Raw genomic sequence first — 22,817 nt, forward strand, 5'->3', positions numbered from 1 at the left:
CATGATCTTAATTCTTTTGTACCTTTCTAAATAAGACATGTATCAGCACTCAAAGTTCAAAGACGACAAGAAGGACTATTTGTGGATTTTAGTGCAATGGCTGAAAGTGAATATTATAATTAAGCAAAGTCAACACACTCCACTTGAAGCACAAACATCTAGTAGGGCAATTAATGTGAAAGAATTCCAATAATTGGGTAGGGAAGTCCTTCCAAAAAAAGCATTATGATTTTTATGCTGGTGGAGCTTAGGGCAAATACAAATTTAAAGAGAATATGGAAGCATTTCATAGGATAATGTACTAGACCTTCGAATCTCAATAATAGAGCAAACTATGTGTGGCATTTTACCTATAAGTTTTTATGGCTTTCACAAGATTCAACCTAGATTTCTTATGGGTGCAACCAGAATAGAGATGTAGATCTCATCATCGATTATGATTGCTCCAAACACCTTGCATAAGTTGGCAAATCTTCTAGGAAGAGTTGTCATTTAGGATTTCCTTCCCTTTGTTAAATGCTTATGTTAGTTGCTATTTTTTAAGGAAATGTTGCCATATCCAGAGCAGCTGCTGCATGTAAAACCATAATGGTATTGAAAGTTTGAAATAATGAATTTGAGTTCATAATTACAGAGAGTGCTAAGCACTGAATTATATCATATTGTAGGTTCTATCATTAGGCATAATACAACTTCTCATATTTAATAGATTATGACATGGGTTAGTGATTAGTATCATATCATATGGAAGTCTTTCCTTACAATTAAGGTCGAGTTGCCGTATAGAAAAAAAGACTACTTTAAAAACTGACACGTATACAGCTTTAAATTAAAACACCCGCAAGATAATCTTAAAATTTTAACTTTTACTACTACAACATCGTTTGAAAGCCTCCCACTATAAATAAATAAAAAATAAACCGCTTAATTAAATTACAATCAAAAGACTAGCCTGCTGTGCGGAGAAAGAGATCAACAGAACTAAACAGAGACCAGCGAAAAGCAATTTCCTTCACTCCATGGTTTCAATTTCATCTTAGTTGCTGCACTAATCATTCTCAACCCCATCCCTTCTCTGCTCTGTTAGTTGTCTGCCCCCATCCCTTCTCTTCAACGGTGTATTCCGAAGGTACGCACTGATTTTCTTGGAACTTCTCACTAGTGCTCTTTCGTATTCGAATTTGAATTAAAACCTGGCTGTTTATTCTCTTTCTTTGGATGCTTTGGTCTCCAATTATAATCTCTATTTTACCTGTTTTAATGGTTACTAATCCTTTAAACTTAATCATTTCACTTTAATTGTTGAGTTTTGTTTTCCCTCTTACCTGTTTTGTTATTTGTAAGGGGGATTGAAATTATTGGATTTTGAAATCTGAAAGTATAATGTTCTTTAAAGAAAACGTTTTTGGATGAAGTACAATTTTTCTTCTTTTCTTGGTTTGGATGGAATTAGATTTTTGTAGTCTAAGTCTAAGATTACCTAGATTTTTTTTTTTTTTTGGTGTGGAATTACAAACTTTTTTAGGCAAAGATACATATATTTAGGGAAGTTAGCATTGTCTCCAGTTATGGCTATAACTCCTACGTTGTTGGTAGTAAACTTTGGACTGTTTTCAATTGACAAGTAGAACATTAACAAATACATTATTTGTGCTTGATGAGATGTATACGTATTGATTGTGATTTTCATGTTGCAGAACGATTAATAGATTTGAAAAGACAAAAAAAAAAAAAAAAAAAAAAAAAAAAAAAAAAAAAAAGATGAATGGGAGCCACTGAGAGGAGGAAAAAATCCTTAAAATTGCTTCAAATATTGCTGCATTTGGATGATTAAAAAGTTATATAGGCATGGATTTATGCATAAATTTGTGGTGTTTCTTTTGTTGCTTTTAAGTGTTTGACATTTGAGTTTTTTTGAGTAAATGATCTATTGGTTTTTTCTCCTGTGTATGTGTGTTTTTTATTGTGCCATGTGTGTGCCAATCTTAGGTATTATTCAATTCTTAGATGCGGACGTTGCATTCTGTTAATCTTATAGAAGTCTAACACTAATCATCTTGAATGCCATTTGATTTTCTTGCACATGTTAGTCTTTTGGTTAAATATTTTCATATTTAAGCTTCTATTGAGAGAGGATGTCTTTAGGAAATGTCTTTGAAATTCCTATCCACAATCCATCTTTTCTGAGTGAGTTATTTTCTTAAAACAATGCTTACTAGTTACTCCTAAATCAGTTTTATATATGTTCATGATTATTGTTATGCAGATTATTTACAGCTTTAAGTTAAAAGACCCGCATGATACATCGTTTCAGTAATCTTAAAATTTTAACTTTTACTGCTACAACGTTTGAAAGCCTCTCACTAAAAAATAAAAAAAAATAAAAAAAAAACTGCTTAAATTACAATCAAATGCTTGCTAAACATGGAATTTACATTTTAAACCTGTTTAGTCTTGGTCCTATGAGCATTCGACATGACAAGCTTTTTTTTTTTTTACTTCTACCCAAATTCTGCACATGCATGTTTTTGCTGCATATTTCAAAATTTTTAAAAGTGAAAGATATAGAGTTGTAGATATAAAGGGAAGGAACCAAATTATTTCAATAATGCCCCCCTGTTATAATACTAACAATTAAGTTGATGGTTTATTAAAATGTCTCATGTTATGCCACATAGGATAAATACCCACTTAAACTTATACCACATGTGAAAAAACACGTTATTCCACTTAATGTAACAGCAAGTTAGCAGGTATTTCCTATTAGCATAGGAAGCAGAGAGTATTTTCGGGAATGGTTCTTTTGAATTCGTGTCTTTTGGAAATCCAAATTCTGATCTGTGATTATTATTATTAAATCTTTTTTTTTTTTTTTTGTCAACGGGTATCTTTGATCATTTGGTTTTTGTTAAATTTCTGATTCAAAATCTTGGTTTCTTTGTTTATGCTTACCTTTTGGTAGGGCTTCCAAATTTCCATCGACATTGATTTCACATCTAACATTGAAAATTTCATTGCAATTTGGCAACTGTGGAATGACAATGGTTAAACACAAATGCAAAGGTGGATTTAGACGTTTAGATTTTTTTCTTTTTAAATGCTTGATGCAGTTATTTCCCACCCCCTTCTTTATGATGCTTTGATATTGAGTATTTTTTCCTGTTATCTATTATTAATTTTTCAATATGCCTAGATACCAAAGAGTAGATGAGGGAATCAAAACATGTCCAACAAAGGTTACTAGAAGATCTAGGAAGCAAAAAACTCATTCCAAGTTCGCTGTATTGGACAAGGGAACTAAAATCTGTTCTAATTTGAAAGAGATTGGTGACTCAAATATGTTGGCGCCACACTAGATCCGAGATAAGGTTCTAAAGGATGGCTAGAAGAAGAACGAGAAGACTATACCTAGGTAATACTAATCGTTATGCTCGCATCTGAATTGGTTATAAATAAATAGTTTAGAAGAAGCTATAATTTTCTAATATATTAATTTTTTTTTTTTTATAAACCTGAGTGGTTCCATCATCTGTTTCTTTGATTTGGAAACTTGATCCTATTGATACACTGAATACATTTGACTACATTTGTTTCTCCTAAGTGGTTCTGTTTGAAAAATCTGAAGGATTTGTCGCTTTGTTAAAACTGTGAAATTTGAAAGTATAATGTTATTTACTTTTACGTTTTGATAGAGATTTATTTCTTAAGATATTTTTAACTATTGATTTGATTGTTTACGTGCTCGGTTTTATAGTTTTTTAAAATTTATTCCATTCTTAAAATTAGATTGGCAATCTGTTTCGTGCTAAACCTGTGAAACAATTTCCTTTCATTTCACCCCCTTGTTATTTACTTTATTTTTTGTTTTCTTTTAGATTATGAGAGATTTAATATTCTATATTTAGGTTATGGTTTTATAATTGTTGGAGGATTTTTGTTTTAGTTTATTTATACCATATTTTTCATTAAATTTTCGGTTTTGTCAGAGGATATTCCGAATATCCTAAGATTTATATCAACATGAAATTCAAATGACGTAATATTTGTGATTCTAGTTTTGAACTCAGTTGTAATTTTAACCTAAATTTTTTGCTTAATTGTAGTTATGGTTAGGGGTTTTTTAGGTAGATCCTGCTTACATCTCAATATGTTAATGTCATTCTTTCCATCTTATCATTTTCTTTGCGTCTTTGTCCAATCGAAGAAAATTGGAGTGCAAAATGGTATTAGACAAATAACAACCGACTGCCATGAACAAGGAAAACATTTGAAGTTCAGATTTTTTGTGGAATGGGATTGGTGGTGAACCTAAAATTCATTTAGTTAATTGGGCCAAGGTTTGTAGGCCTTTTTAGGTTGGGGGGTTGGGTATAAGACGGTTGGGAAACTTTAATTCTACCTTGTTAGGTAAATGGTTGTGGAGGTATGGCACGGTGATTGAAGCTTTATGGAGGATGGTTATAGAGGCAAAATATGGGAACATTTGGGGTGGTTGGTGTACGAAAAAGGTGACAACTCTTTATGGGGTTAGCTTGTGGAGATACATTAGAAGTGGCTGGTTGAATTTCTCTAAACTCCTTGTTTATGATGTGGGGGATGGTACTAGAGTGAAATTTTGGAAGCATGTGTGGTGTGGGGATTGTACTCTCCAAGAGGCCTTTTCGGAGCTTTACTGTCTTAGTAGGTCAAAGGATTCCTCGGTGGCTAAAGTTATGGGTTGGTCTGTTGGGAGGTTTCACTAGAATGTGCAATTTCGTCATCCACCACAAGATTGGGAAGAAGAAGCCTTTGACTGGTTTATGGGGTTGGTCTATTCTTCATCAGTGCGGGGGTTTGGCCCAAATAAGGTTTGTTAGAAACCTGCAAGGAGTAGAGGTTTTGAGGTTAGAGGTTATTATAGCTCCTTTTACCCTCCTAATCTTGTTTGCTTTCCATGGAAAATGATATGGCAATTGAAGGTTCCTCCAAGGATAGCTTTCTTTTTTTGGTCTGCTTCCTTAGGTAAGATCTTAACAACAGACAACCTTCATAAAAAACGAGTGATAGTGCTTGACTGCTGCTATATGTGTAAGAGGTGTGGGGAGTCGGTGGATCATCTTCTACTTCATTGCTCCATAGCTTGGGAGTTGTGGTCTTTGGTTTTCTACTTGTTTGGTATTCAATGGGTTATGCCTCATACTGTTATTGAGTTGTTTGAGGCTTGGCAAGGAAAGTTTGCGCGATATCGTCACATTGATGTTTGGAAATTAGTGCCTCACTGCTTGATTTAGTGCATTTGGCGTGAAAGGAATGCTAGAAGCTTTGAGGGTTGTGAGCGCTCGTTGCTGGAGATTAAGTCTTTTTTCTTAAACACTCTCTTTGAATGGAGTGAGGTTTTTTCTCATTTATCTTGTTCTTCCTTTTCTATTTTTCTTGATCATTGTTCTTTTGTTTCTTGATTTGTGCCCCCATAGTACATCCCCAATGTACTCGGCTTGGCAATCTTTTTATTATTAATAATATTCTTACATTATTTATCAAAAAAAAAAAGAAATTCAAAATGAAAACATTTGTAAGAGATGACCAACTTTTCAAAAACTAAGGACAGCTGATAATCTGTTGTGGTTGGTCCTCACTTTTTTTCTTTTTAAAAGTCTAAGTTGTTCAAGTATTAGGAAAGTCGTTAATCTTTGAAATAAATAAAAAGGAATAGCATAATCTCAACATATATTCTTCCTTCTAATTTTATCACAGACAAATCAAATCAGTTGGTGTTTGCTTGAATTGCATCTATTATTTTGTAAATTTTACAGACTCAAAGGAGGAGGGGACCAGACCTGCAATTAGAATTCGTCTCCATCCAAATTGAACAAATATGATTACCACACAAACATTCATTTTAAACTCTCTTTTTTTCTTCTTTTCTTTTTTCTCTTTTGGTGTTTGTGTAGGTGATTTTGCAGATTTGCCTGAACCTAAGTATATCTTACATGCCCACATTACCTATCATAAACCAAGAACCCATGCTACAAATAAATAAACGCTATGAACAAAATGTTAATGTTGTTCTAGATGTAAGTAGAGCATTGTATAGATGTAAATACTTCATTCTATTTTTATTACAAATAGATCAAATTAATCGGTTGATGTTTGTTTTGTATTGTGCACATTAATGATTTTGTAATTTTTATAGACTTGAAGTAGGTGGTTAACTGCATTTAAAATTCTTCTCCATCTAAACAGAATAGTTATGATTACTACATAATGATTCATTTTAAACTCTCTCCTTTTCTGTTTTTGTGGAGGTGATTTTGTAGATTTGCATGCCAATATTGCCTATCATGGACCAAGAACCCACAATATACACTGTAGATTAGGTTTGAATCAAATACCCCTTTTCCACAAGTCTGCAGACCATACTAAGATCATTGCTTACGTTTTTTTATACGATTGTTTTTAATTTTTAATTTTAAAATTTAAAATTAATTTACTTTTAATCTTTTTTTTTTCCTTATACTGTCCATTGTTATATTGTAAATAAATAAATTAATGTTGTAAATATTATTGTTCTTTAGATGGTATAGCTATAATTGAGATACAAAATTTAATTGTTCTATAAAATGAATGGATGTACTACATTACCCCGATTAATTTTAATGCATTTTACTGTATTGCTATGTCAAGTTGATGGTATTTTAAATATGTATAATGTTTCCGTGCATTGCGCGAGTTAAATGCTAGTATATATAAAATCAAAACATTTGACTTTTAATTGATCTCTGCACAATTTACATGTTAGCATTTTTTAAAAAAAAATTTTAAATCTAATTTATTTTTTTCTATTAAATATACTAGTTTGTAACCTCATACATATGCATGAATATACTTAAAGATATACAATAAAATGCATAATATAATTTATATATATAATTTAATATTATTGGTAGTCATTTTTATATTTTGTTAACTCTTTAAAATATTTTGTAAAAATATTATTAGGTATAAAATGTAAATTGTCTATTTTTTAAAATTATTGTGAAGCATTTTTTTTTTTATGATTCATTTATTCTAGTTTCTTTGGTTTTTGAACTTATGGCATGTTTGGATGTTTAAAAGAGGAGGGGGAGTAAAGTAAAGGGAAGGAGAGTAATTCAATTACTTGTTTGGAAGTTTTTTAAGGAAGGAGGGGGAGGGTTTAGAGGGGTTTCAACTATCTCTAACCCCTCATTTTTAATTCTCCCAAATTGGAAAGATTTGGAGGGAGAGTAGGATAAATAAATTATTGACCAAATGAATTCCCAATTTATCCTTTCTAAATTAACAAAATTACAAACTATTATATAAATAACCTTTGTTTGTTTCCTGAGAAAATTTAAGGTGAATGAAAAAAAAAAAATTTGAATCTCATTTTTGTTTAGCTTTCTCAGCTTCAACTCCTCCAAACCCTTCGGTGCCGGCGGCTTCATCTCTTTGGACAACGGAGGTAGAAGAGAACACATCCACTATGAGCTCTACCACAAATTCTCCTCGCCACAACGTCGGAGGCTAGGATCGCTGGTGTTCATCACTCTCCCCATCAACTCCGTTTTATTTTGTTTTATTTTTTTTTTAATTTTATTTATGCTTCTCCCAAAAAAAAAAATTCACTAACATATTCTAAGATTTGGACGAATGATAATCAGGTTCAAGACTTTACAAAACTGATAAATTAATTATAGACCAATGTTGCAAGTTTGTTTTCAAATAGGAGTAAATTTGTCTATTTAAATCATTTCCTCACCTCTTTATCTTCATTCTAATTTTTAAAACATCCAAACAAGAGAAAGGGCTAATTACTCTCTTCCCCTTACTAATTTTAAAAACATCTCCACTACTCTTCTCCCCACTAATTTCCTTTCTTTTTAAACTTCTAAACAGGCTATTAATAACTCATTTGAATGAATATTTATGACATAGTCACACGTTTAATTCTAAAATTAAAAAATTAAACTCTTTAAAAATAAATAATTTAATACGCAAAATTGGAATTCTATTTCAATGATGTAACTCTTCCCCTCTTCGCTCTCAGTTCTCTCCACAACCCAGACCATCTTCTCCCACAACTCAACGCCTCCACCTCCTCCAGCACCACCCATCTCTCACTCACGACTGTTTATCCCCTTCTCTCACCATCAGTTCTTCTCTCTCACAACCTGTGGTTCTTCTCAGATTCTACTCTCAGTTCGCATTGCCAATGGAGTCGGCCGATCTATTTTCTTTTTTTCTCCCCGATATGGGTTTTGGTCTTAATAGCCCCCATCACCAGTCCTTTATTACCGGTCACAACTAACGTCCTTCGCCGGCACCGCTAGAAAGATTTCACCGACCGTCATCAGCTGCCATCACCACCGCCGGTAGTAACCGAAAATAAATATTTTAAAAAACCCCAACAGACCCCACTAGCCATCACCTCGTGGGTACCATGGCTGAATTCATCTTCAAAATCGATTGCAATGGTGCGGCATTGATGGATTTGTGAAACCACAAAGTGTATTTCCTTTTTTTTTTTTTTTTTTTTTTTTCTTTAATGTTGTGGTTTCTGTATATTCGTTATCAGATTTGTTTTTGGACTTTATATGCCTTTATATTCTGTTTGGTCACTGAGAAAATGTGGAAAAGAAAGAAAATTTAGTTTTATTGATGGTAAAGTTTTCGTCTTTTTTTGGGTGGTTGGGGGTGGGGGATATTGTTTAACTTAGTTGAGGAAACCAGAATACAATTGAATATGATATTAAAAGAATTTAAAATATCAATTTTTGTCTGGTTTCTTGGCATCCAAACTGTGCCTAATTAATTTCAAGTGGGTTCTGTTTGTTCTGGTTCTGGATTATGTTTGTTTGTTGTATCAGTTGTTTGTCTTTTCTATTTATATTTATATCTACTGCTGGATTGGATTTTTTGTACTCAGAGCTGTGTTTGGCTAAGAAGACAACTAGGTGTCCTCTTTAAGGCACTGTCTCAGTTTCCATTAACGGGCAACTCATGAATTGTACGGTTGACTTTGCATTAAATTCTTGCAGAAAGGACCCAATATTGCTTTGAAATAGTCTCCATCTTTGTTTTGTTTGAAGCATACTCAACAAAATGTCTCTTTTTGTTTCAATTTTTAGCTGTCATGAATTATTTTATTGTGGGAAGGTGCTGTTCTAATATGATGTAGATCTTGCTTTTGTTTGCAACTCATTGCTTGGTTGTCCTTATATGGGATCTCCATGGAAATGGCTATGTTTTTAGTTTCAGAAAGCATTTTAAGCTTAATAGTTTATCATTGGAGAGCAGGCTACTATCCCTTTGCAGAATCCTTAAAAATCATTAGGATTAGTTGTGGTGGCGGCTTCTCAAAATTTAGCACTAGATGTCAAACTTTAGTGTCAAATTTGCCAGTGTTTTCAGTTTCAAAAAGCATTTTAAGCTTAATAGTTTATGATTGGAGAGAAGGCTTCAATCCCTTTGCAGACTTAAAGCTCATTATATATTTATTTTGATCTTTCCTCTCTATTATTTTTTCTTGAACTCAGGGGGAGAACCATAGAAGATCAAATTCTACTTGAGCTTTGTCTCTTTAAAGAATGGTTAGTGATATTTTTACTTTAATTTTAGGAATTTTCCCTTACCAATATAGAATTTTCTAATGTTCTTTCACTATCAGATTTTTATTACTGCAAGGACCAGTTTCGAGTGTATGATTTTTTTGAAATTGTGTTCTAGCCCATGCATGACAGGAATTTTGATGGGTTTATAAATCTTTGATCTCAGAAATATGAATAAGAAACATTTAATATTTTTCTTTGTTTGGTTTGTTGGTGCTGAGATGTAAACATTTAAGATTTTTTGTTTGGCTGAGGAGGGTCACTTTGTCAAGAGTGTAGTAAATATGTGGTTCTAGACTTCAGCTCTGTGTTCATTGCTTTTAATTCAGACTTATAATAGTTTGAATTTGTTGGCTTTCTTTTATTTTAGATTTAGGATTGAGGTTGGAAAGTGTATTTAATTGAGTTACTGCCAATGATGGGCTATATTTTCCAGTTGCAGAAACCTAACAAAAATTGATGTTATTTGTAAATTACAATTAAATACCTAAATCTGTTAAAATAGTTGTTTTTTTTAAACCCATTACAAAAATCGTTTTTATTGAAGTTTTAGAATGGTGGATAAACTAGCTTTTGCTTTTTTAAAATCATTACAAATAACAATATGGGACTCAAATTGTTCATAGCTAAACCTGCGAATTTCATAAGATTTGTTATTGTTTCTGACCTCAACTCAAATAAACTTCAATTCTAAATATTCTGAAGTAATATGTTTGCATATGTAGATGTGGGTCATGGGTTTGCATATTAGGTCGTTCTTTCTGTTGGGTTTGTGTTTGAACAACTTTCAGTGAGTTCATTTGGGTGTTATGAACACATATTCCTAACTTTCTTTTTCATCCTTTTCTATTAATATAATATCAGTTTGTGTTTAATATATTGTAGATTAAATAGTATTCACTGATGTATCTTAGTCATTGGCAGCTTGGGGGAGGTTTGATATTGTGGGTCTTCTAAGATAGAAGTTCAATAGCAGTTTTGGGTATATGGGGACAACCAAAGATGCAATGGACATAGATTATGAATCAATCTTTTGCTATGTTGTTAACAACCACACCATTGTTCAAATGAACTCACAAAACACCGGGTATGAACTAAAGATTTTGAGCTAAATGATATGGTCTCCTTGTATCTTTTAGTTTTGTTTTTAATTTTTTCATTCCACTTATCTTTCAACCTTGCAGTGCCACGAGTACACAATTGAAGAGCTCATCACAAAGAGCTTCAACAACGTCGACATTGTCCTCTTTAGCAATCAGATTGGCCAGATGAATATGGAGAAAGGTACATCATGGACAACAGTACCTAATCTTTCTCCCTCTCTCTTTGGTATTGGAACACCAATGTTTCACTTTTTTTAAATTTTTTTTCCTTTTGGGTTTTCAATTCTGGCAGATTATTATTGGAACACCAATGTTTGAAGAAATGCTTAAACTGAACTTTGGATTGGATGTGTGGCACCCAATTGTTTATGCACGTACTATGCTATTTACAGATTTCTTTTAAATTTTGTTGTGAATTGTGATATCAATATTTGGTTAAGATTAATACTTTGAGCTAGATTCTCATGTTGTTGTTGCTTTATGGTTAGATACATAATTTGGATCTATGTAACTTTCTTCCTACCAGATAGATAGGTACTCTTTTTTTTTTTTTTTGGTAAAAATTTCCACACCCTGCTGTTGTTGATTAGTTATAAAGTTAATTAAGCTATTTGTGTCTTAGTGAGAAGAACATGTATTTTCATGTTCTATGGTTCTATCTACCAAATTACTCTCAGTTCTTGGTTTGCAAAAGTCTGATTGCAAAATTGATTAGAGCTCTTATGGAGAAGACAGTGACAATGTGCCATTTTTTCCAGGGCTTTCTGCCATGGAAGCTTATGCTGCTATGCAAAGGGTTCACCCAATGAAATTTGGATTTCATTAGCATATCAAATTTCAGTTTGAGTCCGACAAAATCTTTATTCAAAATTTCCACATTTTCCCTCCTTTCAATGAGTTCATCCTTCAATTGATTGATCTCACTTTGCAAAGCCATCTCATGGGCAACATGCAAACCTTTCAGTTCTACTTTCTCAGCCTTAGATTGCCTTATTTCTTTTTCTAATGATCCACTTCTCAATTCCCATTCTTTGAGCGTAGCATCAAACAAGGTCTGCTTTTCTGACAAACTTGAAATATCAGATTGCAATTGTGCCTTCTCCCTAGAGAATTGTTCTTGGGCATCACGCAATGAGGTGGTCAGAGTAACCTAAGAGTTTCGACAAAAATCTCTTCTTTCTAATCATTTTAGTGTCTAAAGAGAAGTTATATTTAGGATTTTGTAGAATTTTATTGTTATTTCTATAATCCTATTTGATAACAAGCCATTGATGAATTTGGGATCTAGAGTAACCTAAGAGTTTCAACTAAGGGCTAAAACTTATTGACTATTGGTCCATTAAAAAATATAATGGAGTGTTTCTTTTATTTGGTTTTAGGATTATTTGGTTTATTTTTTAATATAATTGAGATTTCGACCTAAGATTCCTAGGTTGGAGTTATCATTTGTTATACAATATGGAAAATCACTTGATGATGACCTTTTTAAGCTGGTAACAACATAGTACAATGTTGTTTTCTTCTACTTCTAACGGAGAGTAACTAGCTTAAAAATTATTATTAGTCATTGTAGAAAGGGAGTTATTAAGACCTGAAATTTCAAGGACGAAACTGAAAAACACAAGGAACTAATTTTCTATAAAATTTGGGGGAAATTACACTTTATCACTCTAAACTATGCACTAGATTACACTTTGTACCCTAAACTATCCAACTGCACACTTTGCACCCTAAACTATCACACTTATCACACTTTGCACCCCGGTGTTATTTTTGCTGTTATATTTAACAAAATCTTGTTGGATGTGACAAACACATGTTTCTTGCTCAGGTGGAACAAAGTTAAAAGACTAAAAACACCCTTCTTCAAAATCAATTAAACAAAACCCATCCTCTTCCCCAAATTCAGTTTCAAAATGTTTAAAATCAATCTTGTTGCTTGCGTTTGAAAAGGACCTTGGCGCAAAGGAATCCTTAATATTTCTTATTTTTGAAGGCTCATATCAGTGGAAAGGCTCTTTTCTTATTTTTGAAGCCACACAGACCATAATATTTCTCTTTCTTTTTATATTAATATAGCTCATTCTTCCATTTGAGGTGGGTTAAGGTCAATCTTTGAAGATTTTTTCCGTATAGTTTTTCAATATATCAATAATACATTCTGTGGCTCAGTTTTCCAATTTGGGCTTAGTTTTGAGGGTCAAAAGGAAGCATTTGTAATGTCTGTCCAATGATGAAAACAAAACAAACAATGATTCGGGGAAGGTGGATGGGGTACTGTGAATAAATTCTGCCATGGAATCAGAGAGGTAACTTTAAATATTTTGAAACTGAATCTGGGGAAGAGGATAGGTTTTGTTTTAATTGATTTTGAAGAAGGGTGTTTTTAGTGTTTTAACTTTGTTCCACCTAAGCAAGAAGCATGTGTTTATCACATGCAACAAGATTTTGTTAAATATAATAGAAAAAATAACACCGGGGTGCAAAGTGTGATAAGTGTGATAGTTTAGGGTGCAAAGTGTGCAGTTGGATAATTTAGGATGCACAGTGTAATCTAGTGCATAGTTTAGGGTGGTAAAGTGTAATTTTCCCTAAAATTTGATGTGATTCAAAGATTGTTTGTTTGGTTAAAGAATTGAAGTTTAGCACTGAACTTTGAGTGAGTTGAAATATGATGCAAGAATGAGCTTTTGGTGTGACAACATCTCTCATACTGAATCTAAACATGTAAAAAGGGTTTAAGTATTTTGTATTGTAACATAATCTATTTATGCTTTTCAATTCATGTTTACTATTTGAAGTCATGATATTCAGTCACCTGGCATAAAGGGAAAAAAAAATCAGAGGTTGAAATCCATTTTTCATTCCCTGTATTTGAAGTGTTTATGATAATAAGTAAGATATATAATTTGTTGCAGTGGGTATTTTGGCTTTGGAAATTTTTTTTCCATATTAATAAAGCATAGTCACACTCATTATGGCTTTGGGAAGCTGTAAGTGAGGGGTACCCGTACCAATGCTGAGTAGCTCCTGTTCCTGTTGCGGTTAGAATTATATTGTGCCATTGTGTGTGTGGTGCATTTGCTTTATGGGTTGTAAATTTTTTTGTTGTTTTGGCTACTTTTGTTTCAGGTGAATTTCATGTAAGATGTGGTTGAGATTTATAATAGAAATGAAATGGTATGTTTAGCTAATTTCGGGCAAACCTTGCACATCTTTCTCTTCCGCAATTGTGTTGTTTCAGATCATCACTTTCATGATCCTTTCTATTTGAGATATTTACATGATAAATAGTCTTCAAGTATGTTCTTTTAGGTTAACACTATAATAATTGAAAGCAAGAAACTCCTAATCTATAGCATCTCCCTTCTTTGATTACAAGGACTGCACTGCTCATATTGTCATTTTCCTGTGGTGCTAATGGCTAACATGAATATATTCTTTTCTTAAGTTATCAATTTGTATTTTACCATATAATTAAATATTATCAGTGTAGTTTCTTCATTTATATGGTTGGGAAAATTACAAAGAGGTAAACTGTGGTTAGAAGTGATTGGATTCATATGAGCATAAAATGTTTGGGTTGGAAGATCAAATCAAAACATTGAGAAAACAAATCAAGGAGTTGAAGAAGAGGCTGTTCGAATCAAAATAGAACTTTATCCGATGACTGTTGTAATAAACTTTTTTTTTTTTTTTTTTGCCATTTCATTCCATGCCGTGCATTTCTTTGTTGTAGAATGCTTATTATTATTTTTATGCTAAGCACATCATGGTAAGCAAAAGTGAAGAAAATTTTGCATTAAAAATGTCTAGACATGGATTCGTACGTGCTATGGAGACATGGAGTGTTTAACAGCAAAATTAGTTAGAGAACTTTATCTTATGTCTTTTATAATACTCTGCTTTTTCCTTCACCTTTTTAGTCTATACAATGTATTTCTCTGTAGTGGAATGATGCTGATTCTTCTCTCTCTCTCTCTCTCTCTCCCCCCCCCCCCTTTTTTTTTCAACCTTAATTAGGGTATGCAAAATTGGAGAACAATTTTTCACTAAAAATGTTCATCCAAAATATCAATGTCCTCACAAAAAAAAGGGGGAATAGTTCAAATATAATATAAACCTGTGCATAGTTAGCAACTAGTTATATAAAAATTACATATCTTTTATTAAAAGAATTAAAGTTCGAGGCTCTCCTCACCTTTTGTTATAACTATCAAATTATATAATTAAAAAAAAATAAAAATAAGACAATTAAGAGTTAACTTTTGTCCAAAATTTTGGGATCAGCCAAGCCACAAAGAAATCCATGACAATGTTTCAGAAAAAAGAAAAATCCATGATATATTTCAATAGAAAATTGTAGTAGTGAATGTTTCAAGCCTGACTTTTGACTGAAGGGGGTTTCACGATATTTAATACAAGACCAAATTACTTCAATTAAAGATTCAAATGGTCGGATTTCAGGTAAATCTCAATTAAATATGGTTGATCCATTCAAAATTTATTGAAATCAACAAAAAATTTGGGTGGATAAAATTTGGTTAATCTCTTTATACAAGACTTAAATTCCATTAAAATTTAAAAGCCAATAAAATATGGTATCAAGGGCACTGATATTTTGGCAACAACGGGTAAAGATCAAAGCAGTAGAACTATTGATTTTTCCCAGTGTCCTTTTGTTTTTCAATGCTATGTTAAGGATGTAATATAATTGGGTTCAGTCAGAGAGTGCCACTGTAGTAAATCTAAATGTCTATATCTTAAATAATACCTTCCGTTTAATATTAAAAAACATTAACATTAACAAAAACAACAAACATTAACATTAACAGAAACAACAAAGGGCAAACCTCATAAACAAGAAAAAACAAGAAAATATAAAAAAATAACTTTAAAAAAGGAAGATCAAATTGAGAGAGTCTAAAGACAAGCGATATAATAGATCCTAAGCTTAAGGAAAGTAGTAGGGTACATTAGCCTTTTGATAAAAGCACTTCACTCACTAAATTTTTTAAGTTAATGGATGAGGAACCAAGTGGACATGTGGCCTCTTCGGCCAATTTTTTCCACTCCATGGCCTTTTTCTTCATTTTCTTTCCCTTATCTCCTTCCAACAATTCTCTTACCATCTTCTCTACTTCTTCTCTTTTGACATCAAAGTCAATTTCCATGCCGATGGCCCATTCATTGCAAGTATACTTGCAATTCGTTTGCTGATCTGAAAAGAATGGTAAGCAAAGCATTGGCACTCCTGCACATACACTTTCAATGGTTGAATTCCAGCCGCTATGTGTCAAGAACCCTCCAATTGAAGGGTGGTTTAGCACTTCCTCTTGAGGGCACCAACTAGTTATTAGACCTCTCTCTTTAATTTCCTCTTGAAACTCAGGTGACAAAATCGTTGATCCACCTTCAACTAAGTCAGGCCTAATTATCCACAAAAATGGGTGCTTACTATTTGCAAGTCCCCAACCAATTTCAACCAATTGCGATGGTGTCATGACAGCTACGCTACCAAAACTCACATATATCACTGAGTTTGGTGCCTTTGAATTAAGCCAATTAAGGCACTCGGTTTCTTCCTTCCATAAACCATACCCAATTGATTCCAAATGATCATTGGATAAGTGATTAAGTAGTGGTTCTAGAGGGCCAATAGCATATACATGAGGAAACATGGTAGAGAGACCATGCAAAACTTCTTGCTCTAACTCATCGAATGTGTGAACAATAATTCCTGAAGCACTAGGAGCTCTCTCTGCTCCATAAATCACAAATCTAAAAATAATATCATTTGGATCAATGATTCGTACAAGGCTTGGAAGATCCCTCAAACGTACGTCTCTCATTCCAGGAATCCAGTCTATAATTGTGTCAAGATACCCATTTGTCAAATAGCTCTCATCTGCAAAGACAAAAAGTTTTCAGCATACAATGATTAATTACAATAAAATAATGCAAGATTTCAATTGGATTTTACACTTTTTGTTATACCTTTAAGAGGTATGATGCCTTTGTCCTTAAGAGAAGGAATCTGCTGAAGACCCATTACGCTGCAAGCAGAGAGAGTGAAGAACAACACAACAGGGATTTTGAATTCTTGAGCAGCAGTAATTGTAAATAGCATAGTAGCATCTGAAACAATACAAGTAACTGGAGGATTATCTGAAGTTGCATTGTTGAGTTTTACAAGGAGGTCAGAAAATGGAGCCAAGAAGTAGTTGTTCATAATGGATTCACAAAGAGAAGGGAGGTCTTGGGTGGCATTGATATCTGATGGAGGAAGGCCATCGGGGATGGTTTCGAATCGAAAGTCAGGCAAGCCATCTAAGGAATTGGGACCTCTGGATTTCATAAAACGTTGGTGGTTGAACTCAGTGTTCACAAAGGTTATGTGAAACCCTTCATGGAGGAGAAGCTTTGAAAGCTTTAGCATTGCCTTCATGTGACTTTGAATTGGGAATGGAATACAAACTGCATGAGGCTTATCAGCTACTTGTGTCTTTGAATCCATTTCTTTCGTTCTGTAGTGTGTGTGTGTGAGTGCAAAATGCATATGCCTAGTCTTATAATATATACATTATCTTCCTTGGACGCCAAACATATGAGAAATATCCAGCCGCTGCTCTTTGACTCTTCTCTTCCTTGAACGCCAAACACATGAGACTGCTCTTTTGACTCTTTCTCTTCCTTCCTTGACTCTTTCTCTTCCTTCCTTGAACGCCAAACATATGAGACTCTTTCAAATAATGGACAACTTTTTCTCTTTTTGCTTAATAAAGAATGACTACCGACAATCACATAATAAGCGTATATGTCCATTCATTATATCTTATAATATCGTTTCTCTTCCTTTTGTGTGCTTGACAAGTGACAAGTCACTGACAAGCCACGTGAACATCATTCAAACATACAAACTCTACTTCTTTTGTTTTTTTAATATAACATTATAAATAGAAACCGTGGATCTAATCTAACGCTTATAAATTTGACACCTCGTATAAGACACCCTGGCGATCCGCGTGATTCACTTTTGCCTTTCCCTTCTCTATTCTTTTGTCTTCAGTTTGTCCAAATTTCAGAAAGAAACAGTCTCTCTCTCTTACCGTCTTACCCTTGATCTTTATCTGGCACACCCATTGCCGAATCTCCATCACTGCTGCTAGCCACCGAGAGTCCCACATCACCACCACCGGCGGTGCTCTCCGATGTGACCCTCTCCTCTCTTAAGGTTCTCTCATCTCACTATCTAGCTCTCTGCTCTTTCTTTCTTTGTTTTCTGGCCAAGCTTCTCCTTGCACTGACACTACATGTGACCTTTATCATTATATATGACCTTTTGATGCATATCGATTTTTCTTTCCAGTTAGTTTTTTTTTTTTTTTTTTTTTTTTTTTTATTTTTTATAATTTTTATATAAGAATCATTCTTACCCTAAGTTATCTTTGCAAATGGACCTTACTTTTATTGCTACCTTGTTGTTGGTGAGGGCAAAATTTTATAGATTTCTAGCTACATATGACTTGATCGTCCCTTTTACTACTCAGAAATGCTTAGGTACTTTTTATTTATTTATTTTCCATTTTCCTTGATTTCTTTGTCAAAGATCATACCTTCTAATTGTAATTTAACCATTTGGTTTGGGTTTAAAATTTTATAAAACCTTTGGTCAGGAAGCTTAGAAACAATGAATTTAACCTTTGGTTTTGTTTTTTAAGCTTCAACTATTATCCATTCCTAAATCAATCACGTAGGGAAACAAATAAATTAAAAATCAGAATTTAAAATGCTTCATTGAAATCAATCTGGGCCTGCACAGGGATGAGAAGTTGTTACTATTGTGGTTTGGGTTTGGCAATTGGCAGTAGGTCATTGTCATGTTTTATTTTAAAGTTGATTTTGAAAATGCACGGAAGATGTTTGTGAAAATATGTGTTAGAAAAATTGAAATGATGTTAAGCTATTTCTATCTATGCATGTTGTGCAGTCTTGAGGAAGATTCATCAAATTGAGAAATACATCAGGCTACTCTCCAAATTGGCTGATTTCCTTCACTTCCTACTTACAGAAGAAAAGGAAGCTGATATTGGGGAACAAAGTGCAGAAGCTCTCCCAAGTTTATCCCGCCATCAAGGAGGTCCTTGGAATGACAAGTCAGAGAGGTCTTTCAAAGGATTTTGCGCCACTGTCCATGGAGTCTATCTTTTTTTCTTTCTTTTTTTCTCTAGTTGTTGCTATTGTATAATTGAATTGTTGAACAAGTTGTTGAATTTTTCATGTTGTAGCTGATTTTGTTTTCATGAGTAATGAGTATATGCAATGTATACAGACACATTCATACAACTCATGGTACACACTATTTTGTTGTATTTTTTTTTTACTTTACATTGGAAAGTCATTTTACATGATTAGTTGTATTTCTCTTATCATTAGGGATTGCTTCTTCTATGGCATCTCATTACAGTTTCCACTCACGTTCACCTCTTATTTATTTTGGCTAACTCATGTTCTCTTATTGAATGCTTCACACTAGTCTTTTGTTGCTCATTCTTCTGTAAGATTTCAAATGCGTCCACTGGAGAAAAGGAAACTCTGCATGCAATTTCTTAAGTTTTATCTACATGGTCAAGCTTCTACTTGTCCTAAATGAAGTTTGCTTGATGCCTATTTCTATTCTTTTTCTGTTTATCAAAAAATTCTTTCTCTAGGCTTTATGTGTTCTAATCCTTGGTAAATTTAAGATAAATTACTTTGAAATTTATATTCAAGCTATATATTACTTTGAAATTTATATTCAAGCTCCGACTAGCAATAAAGGAGGTTTGATTCTAACTTGGTCATTTGTGAAGTTTGAAAAGATAATTGTATTGTATTTGAAACCTTGATAATAGTTCTTGCAACATAATATTAGTGCTTTACTTCTTGGTCAGTTTACAACTTCTTGATCAAGTTCAATATATGCCCCTGAGAACTTGAAAACAAGGATTACATATCAAATTTATCCAAAAAAAAAGAAAGAAAAGATTACATATCAAATATCACAAGTCTTCCAAGAATGCTTGGCCTGTCTTACAATCAATTGATGCAAGAGAGAAGTAGACAAGAAAATAATTTAATTCAAAATAAACAAAACTTTATTAAAATGTACGCTTTGATCTTAATAACAAGAGTTCCATTGAGATATTCTCTTTGATTACAAGGTCATAATAACATCATTAAATGATAGTTACAATAAATAATTTTCCACCATCATAATTCATAATTCTCACATAATAAGGAGAGAAAAAGTCTTGCATGCTTCAAGTCTCCAACCTCAGTTGCAATTTCTAATACAAATCGTGCAATTTTTGCTATGAATTTTGACTTGGTCATTTATAACTCTTCATTGCTAAGATCCAATGCTTTTGCTACCAACCAAGAGCACTTAAAATCTTCAATGTATGATCCTATCTAAAAGCATAAAGAACAAAAGTAAAGACACACTTATTAGATATTTGCTAAAACAATAGCAAAGTGCAACCAGCATATCACTTTCTGCAGTTCACAAGTAAATGTTTTTTCATTTTTGTGCTATTCTAGATACTAAATCATAGCTTTTGACAATAATCAAGGTGTTACAAAAACTATCCAAAAAGCAGTTACAAGCATCAGTATCAACAAAATTGTTTCAAACCAAATGGAGAGCAAAATCCAAATGTGGAACAAAAATCAGTCCAAGAAAATCCCATATTCTTTAATAAACTAACCAAAAAGATGTCATCGTGTAAATAATTATTCAGCTTGAATACACAACCAAAAGCATCTTCCCACATCATTTTTTTTACAACAAATGAAAGAAATTATCAAATTATACATAAACTAACTACAAAAAATGGTATTGCATCAACAAAATTATCTTTATTTGACAATAAGCAACTGTAAAGAACAAAACATAATAACTAGACAAAGAAGAAATGAAAGAGCAGAATCCCACCTCAATTAAAGCAAACCAAACCCAAATAGCAAAATTTAGAATCTTAATCCCACAAGAATCTAGAGACTTAGTAATATAAACAATAAAAAGAATAATCAGTAAACACACAATAAGATAGAGGCAAGAAATTAGAGTTAGAACCGAGTCTTTAGGAGGGGTCCGCAAAACCAAAACAACCTGTTAAATTGTCAGCACTTCTCATTCAATCAATGCACATTAGGCCATGCCAAAAACCCCCAATTTTCAAACCCAAGCAAAATTATCAAGCTTTAGACTCAACAAGAAAACTTAGCCATCAAACTAACAAAATTGAAACAAAATGAGACCCAAATTTCTGTCAGCTCTAAAAAGCATATAAAAAGAGAAACAAAAAAATATATATAAGAGAAAAGACAATAGAGAGAAAGAAAGGGGGCTAGCGATGATAGCACCACCAACAGCGGTGGTGTGGGTGCAATGAGAAGCTCCATCACGGCTGGGCTTTAGAGAACAAGAAAACAGAGAGAGAAAGTGCTAGAGAGTGAGATGAGAGAATCTTAAGAGAGGAGAGGGTCACATCGGAATGCACCGCCGGTGGTGGTGATGTGGGACTCTCGGTGGCTAGCAGCAGTGATGGAGATTCGGCAATGGGTGTGAGAGAGACTGTTTCTTTCTGAAATTTGGACAAACTGAAGACAAAAGAATAGAGAAGGGAAAGGCAAAAGTGAATCACGCGGATCGCCAGGGTGTCTTATACGAGGTGTCAAATTTATAAGCATTAGATTAAATCGACGGTTTATATTAATAGAATTACACACCGTGCAATACCTAACTATTTAATACTTATTCAATTTGTGTGCTCTGTCCACATATCAGAACACTACAAGTACAATGACTAAGACTATATATTTTAGACCTATTTTAGTATTATTATTTAATACGTACATTAATATCAATTTATTTATTTATAAGCATCAATATTGATAACGTTGAAAATTGTCACCAATAGGTCACACCGTACTCGCGACTCAAAGCGAACCTGCACAATAAGAACGATCGAAAGAAAACCTTTAGAGAGCACCGGTGTGGTGCCGGCCAAACACTCTCCGAAGGTCAAGTCAGAATTCGTCTCTTCACTTCTAGAGCGCTAGAGAGGGTCAATTAATCGTACCTCGATTTGCGAAAATGTTAGTCCTTTTATAGTGGTGGAGAGTTGGCTTTTCTTCTTGATCTCCAAATCTTTTCCATGTGGGACTCTAATACAAACTCTCCAAAGCGTGGTGAGCAAGGATTTCCCTTTTTTGATCTTAGGGCTTTTCTAGGCGATGGAGATTTCGGATCATGGGCCCTCACTATGTCTGTCAGCGATGGGCCTTCAAAGCGCGTGAGACTATCTTTACATAGGCCCAACAGTTCCAATCCGTCAGGCCCATTAAGGTAGGCCCATCAGGCTCTATATTTTATCATCTTCAGTTGCCCCCTTCACCCCAATGGTCCGTCCGCTTTTAGGTCAAAGGATCAATGGGGTGACGATCCTAACGTAGGGGTATGACGGGTATTTTTATGATGGAATGAGATTCGTCGGCCAAAAAGAAGGTTTAAACTAATTGACGGATTCATGCAAGATAGGATGACGGTTCCAGATGGATCAACCCGTCAGAAGAAGATTCATCAAGTTGACAGTTACATGAAGGGTACAATCTGTTGATGCGTATTGACAGGTTGTCAACATTTATTGAGCATGCCACGTGTCAATCTCTGAATGGCCGTTGTATAGGATCGAAGCGTCGCTTCGTCTTCCGTGCATCTCCTATATATATATATAAGGCGCCTCACTCTCCCATTTTCACAATTTTCAACCAGAAATCGTCTGTCAGAGCGAAGCCGTTAACCTTGTCAGAGCACTCCATCGAGGACGAGTATCTACCGATTACAACAACCGTCACCCATCCTCCGCCAAGTGTGGTAAGTATTTACTTTAATACCATAATCAAGTTACATTTCCGTCCTTGCATTGTTGTTAGGCTTACTATACCCGTCAATGCTTTCAAACCCGTCAGTCTTAGGTTTCATCATCAATTGTAGGAAATGTCTAGTGCGTCAAGTAACCAGTCGGTGGTTCGTGACAGGACGGAATACGAAGATGTATAC

The 22,817-nt window shown here is 33.7% G+C and overlaps 1 protein-coding gene and 2 long non-coding RNA genes across 10 annotated transcripts; 2 read left to right on the forward strand and 1 right to left on the reverse strand.

The window, feature by feature from the left end:
- The first annotated feature begins 948 nt into the window (after positions 1–948).
- On the forward strand, positions 949–11,166 carry LOC115976780. 8 transcript variants are annotated; one of them, XR_004088380.1, is made up of 6 exons: positions 949–1,129; positions 2,963–3,063; positions 3,194–3,412; positions 9,537–9,590; positions 10,533–10,695; positions 10,793–11,166. It is a non-coding gene; the product is annotated as an uncharacterized LOC115976780 (long non-coding RNA). The 8 variants fall into 8 exon arrangements; XR_004088379.1 differs by lacking the exon at positions 2,963–3,063; XR_004088381.1 differs by lacking the exon at positions 2,963–3,063 and having other exon boundaries at positions 3,203–3,412.
- A 4,426-nt stretch (positions 11,167–15,592) lies between these two features.
- Positions 15,593–17,418, reverse strand: LOC115976775 (7-deoxyloganetin glucosyltransferase-like). Its single transcript, XM_031098267.1, has 2 exons — positions 16,709–17,418; positions 15,593–16,619 (listed from the first exon to the last, which is right to left on the reverse strand). Exons 1-2 carry the CDS (start codon positions 17,268–17,270, stop codon positions 15,688–15,690), a joined length of 1,494 nt encoding a protein of 497 aa, XP_030954127.1. The 5' UTR covers positions 17,271–17,418; the 3' UTR covers positions 15,593–15,687.
- Positions 17,419–17,708: 290 nt separating this feature from the next.
- Positions 17,709–19,182, forward strand: LOC115976778. Its single transcript, XR_004088373.1, has 2 exons — positions 17,709–17,945; positions 18,702–19,182. It is a non-coding gene; the product is annotated as an uncharacterized LOC115976778 (long non-coding RNA).
- The last annotated feature ends 3,635 nt before the right edge of the window (positions 19,183–22,817 follow it).

This window comes from Quercus lobata, chromosome 2 (assembly GCF_001633185.2).
Source record: "Quercus lobata isolate SW786 chromosome 2, ValleyOak3.0 Primary Assembly, whole genome shotgun sequence".
In the NCBI taxonomy this organism is placed as follows: Eukaryota; Viridiplantae; Streptophyta; class Magnoliopsida; order Fagales; family Fagaceae; genus Quercus; species Quercus lobata.

What these genes read in the sequence shown, in the direction of transcription:
- LOC115976775 (XM_031098267.1), bottom strand. Translation starts at nt 17,270, where the DNA reads ATGCATTTTGCACTCACACACACACACTACAGAACGAAAGAAATGGAT. An exon ending in AGGCATCATACCTCTTAAAG is followed by an intron (nt 16,620 to 16,708) that starts GTATAACAAAAA and finishes TTGTCTTTGCAG; the next exon opens with ATGAGAGCTATTTGACAAAT.